The 3,592-nt window shown below is 39.4% G+C and overlaps 1 protein-coding gene across 1 annotated transcript; it reads left to right on the plus strand.

Moving 5' to 3' along the window:
• The first annotated feature begins 388 nt into the window (after positions 1–388).
• On the plus strand, positions 389–2,025 carry LOC126243183 (tubulin alpha-1 chain-like). The gene is made up of 4 exons (XM_049948144.1): positions 389–570; positions 678–979; positions 1,072–1,599; positions 1,711–2,025. Exons 1-4 carry the CDS (start codon positions 450–452, stop codon positions 2,005–2,007), a joined length of 1,248 nt encoding a protein of 415 aa, XP_049804101.1. The 5' UTR covers positions 389–449; the 3' UTR covers positions 2,008–2,025.
• Positions 2,026–3,592: the final 1,567 nt, after the last annotated feature.

Consider the following 3,592-nt stretch of genomic DNA (forward strand, 5'->3'; position numbering starts at 1 on the left):
CTAAATTTTAAAAAAATCGAACGACATTAATGGCTGAGAGTTGATGATTTGAAATGATCCATCGTCCAGCTTCGATATTTCGATGCAAGTTCCGGCTGACATTTTATCATTTTTCTTAGTTAAATTCACTTCTGTTGGGACAGTTAAGCGTTGTGGTTTCGATCGCTGTTTGCTTATCCAGAGATGCTACATTTAACAACGAACGCTCTTGTGTTGACTCACAAACTTCACGCGGGTACACATTTCTTCAGGACAGGATTAGGAGACAATTCTAGTATTTTGAATAAGCTACAAAATCTTTAATCTTAATGTTTGACGATATGGTCATTTAATATTTTTTGTTTCAGCGTGAATGTATCTCAATCCACGTTGGCCAAGCGGGAAGCCAGATTGGTAACGCATGTTGGGAACTGTACTGTCTTGAGCATGGTATCCAGCCCGATGGACAGATGCCATCAGACAAAACTATAGGAGGCGGCGATGACAGCTTTAACACATTTTTCAGCGAAACAGGCGCTGGGAAGCACGTACCCCGTGCTGTATTTGTTGACTTAGAACCGACTGTTGTTGGTAAGTTAGGCAGCATACGCTATTTCTAATCCGTGGTGTACGCCTATAAATTATTCCAGTGGTAAACTACAGTTATTATCTAAAGTTTTACGTTTTTCCTTTTGAAGATGAGGTGCGTACAGGCACCTACAGGCAGCTGTTCCACCCAGAGCAGTTGATTACAGGCAAGGAAGATGCTGCAAACAACTATGCCCGTGGTCACTACACAATTGGAAAGGAGATAGTGGACCTTGTACTGGACCGCATTCGCAAGCTTGCTGACCAATGTACTGGGCTTCAAGGATTCTTGATCTTTCACTGCTTTGGAGGTGGCACTGGTTCAGGCTTTACTTCACTCTTGATGGAACGTCTGTCTGTGGATTATGGCAAAAAGAGCAAACTGGAATTTGCAATTTACCCAGCTCCTCAGGTAAGAACGTTTTGTCAAAACTGAAGCTTGTCATTAAGAGATTTCGCGAAATATGTAGTTTTCTGTGACTAAGTCATAATTGCGTTCTTCAGGTATCAACAGCAGTTGTAGAGCCGTACAACTCCATCCTAACCACTCACACCACCTTGGAACATTCAGACTGTGCTTTCATGAGCGATAATGAAGCTATCTACGACATTTGCCGCCGTAACTTAGACATTGAACGCCCAACTTACACCAATCTGAACAGGCTAATTGCCCAAATTGTATCCTCAATCACGGCATCTCTTCGCTTTGATGGAGCTCTTAATGTGGATCTGACAGAATTCCAGACCAACTTGGTGCCCTACCCTCGTATCCATTTCCCACTTGTTACTTATGCCCCTGTCATATCAGCAGAGAAGGCTTACCATGAACAACTGTCTGTGGCAGAGATAACAAACGCCTGTTTTGAACCTGCCAACCAGATGGTGAAATGTGATCCTAGGCACGGAAAGTACATGGCATGCTGTATGTTATACAGAGGAGATGTAGTGCCAAAGGATGTAAACGCTGCCATTGCAACTATTAAGACAAAGCGAACCATTCAGTTTGTGGATTGGTGTCCAACTGGTTTCAAGGTTTGTGTGACTGCTATATTGCTATTAAATATTTAGTAATTGATCCACTATTGTAAGGCACATAATGGAGATACTGAGTTCGTTTACTAAACTCCCCTATACTTGTTACAGGTGGGGATAAACTACCAGCCTCCTACTGTGGTACCTGGTGGTGATCTTGCGAAGGTACAGCGTGCTGTTTGTATGTTGTCAAATACAACTGCAATTGCAGAGGCCTGGGCTCGCCTTGACCACAAGTTTGATTTGATGTATGCCAAGAGAGCTTTCGTGCACTGGTACGTCGGTGAGGGTATGGAGGAAGGAGAGTTCTCAGAAGCTCGTGAAGATCTGGCTGCCCTTGAAAAGGACTACGAAGAAGTCGGTATGGACTCTATTGAAGGAGAAGGCGAAGGAGGAGAAGAGTACTAAGATCCACAAAATGAAAAAAACGACATATTTCAAATTTTGTTTGTGACGTCATTAAAGTTGTAAATGTTGTTCTTATTTTTTTTTTAATTGGAAGGTGCTTGTCCATCCACTTTTTAAGTAATACAATTTGTTTTGTCTTTTAAGTTGTGTGATACTTACTTAAGAACTCCTAAACGAATAAGAGGAATTTTAATCAACAAATTGACTAGTCATCATTAAGGAGAAGCATAAAAATGTGCATTAATGGTATGCTTGATAGCAAAACATCGCTTCTTTTTCTGTGGGTTCTCCGTCAAAATATAATTTTACTGACGGGTCAGTTTGTTGAGTTTGATTACAAATAACCATTTCTGTGACTTCATCTTATTTCCTGAAAACTCATTACCTACAGTTTACAAAACATTCGTCCCTGTTGTTGCTGTAAATGTGACATAGAGCTAGTCTTTTTATCCCTGTACTAGTAAGTATTTTTTCTGAATTTACTTGACATGAAAATATTCATTTAGACTGGATAATAATCTTATGCTCCAGGTTGTGTAAAAGTAGTTTTGGATTAAAGAGACTGATACATGAGAATTAAACTCGACTGTGTTAGCTAATTTCTATCTGAGAATAGGACATGTGGAATAGATGAGTCAACTGTCCATCTTTCGTTAAGGTCTTATTTTTAAGACAGTGACTTGGGAAATTAGGTTTTTCATGTGAGTTGTGGGCAGTTATGTGGTCCAGTCTAAAGTCAGGTTTGAACCAAAATATTAACATGAGGTGTTGGTATTTAATAGTCTGATATTAGAAAGTCAGCAGTCTTGTCAAACGTGAAATGAAAAAATACAGTGTATTTAAACCCACAGGCTTCAGATCACGCAGGACAATATTTATACTAACGCAAAATTCAATGTTCAAAGTTAATGTACAAAATAATTTTATACTTACGTTTTCTGACAGGTGTATCACTAGGTATGGAACTGTTAAGCCATTGACATTCACATTTCTTAGGTTTTTAAGACGTCTACAACATGGCAGCCTTTGAATGCTGGTGTCAAATAAGGAACAAAAATCACTGGCCTTCTGAGAACTTTTATCACATGAAACTGTGAAAAGTGTGGACTTGACTTCTCAATAACCAGAATACTTAATGAATGCTCTATGTTTAACAAATTTGTGTTGGGTTTGTCAAGGGATTTAATTGACTACTGTGCTACTAAAGATCAATTCCAGTAGCTCAGTGATCACCACTGATGAGTGCAGTTCAAAGTTGGTGGTTGAATTTTGCAGTTATGGCGCTTCAAATAATTGCACACGGGACATGAACATTTTTCTCAGGGTGGAAGGGTGTTACTAGTGGCCCACACTAATTTGGGACATACACTGTTGTTGTTGATCATCACTTCAGACTGCAGTTGACCTGTAAATACAGAAGAGGGCTGATGAGAAATTTGCAACATGATAAGCAGCAAAATCTTTTGGCCTTAGTCAGGTAATGGTTTGATGTGTTATTTATTTTATCAGGTATGTAGATGAGGTTCTCTTAGAATGTTAGGAAAATTTATTGGGCTGGTGTAGCTTTATATATACATTTTCCTAA

This window comes from Schistocerca nitens, chromosome 1, assembly GCF_023898315.1.
Source record: "Schistocerca nitens isolate TAMUIC-IGC-003100 chromosome 1, iqSchNite1.1, whole genome shotgun sequence".
In the NCBI taxonomy this organism is placed as follows: Eukaryota; Metazoa; Arthropoda; class Insecta; order Orthoptera; family Acrididae; genus Schistocerca; species Schistocerca nitens.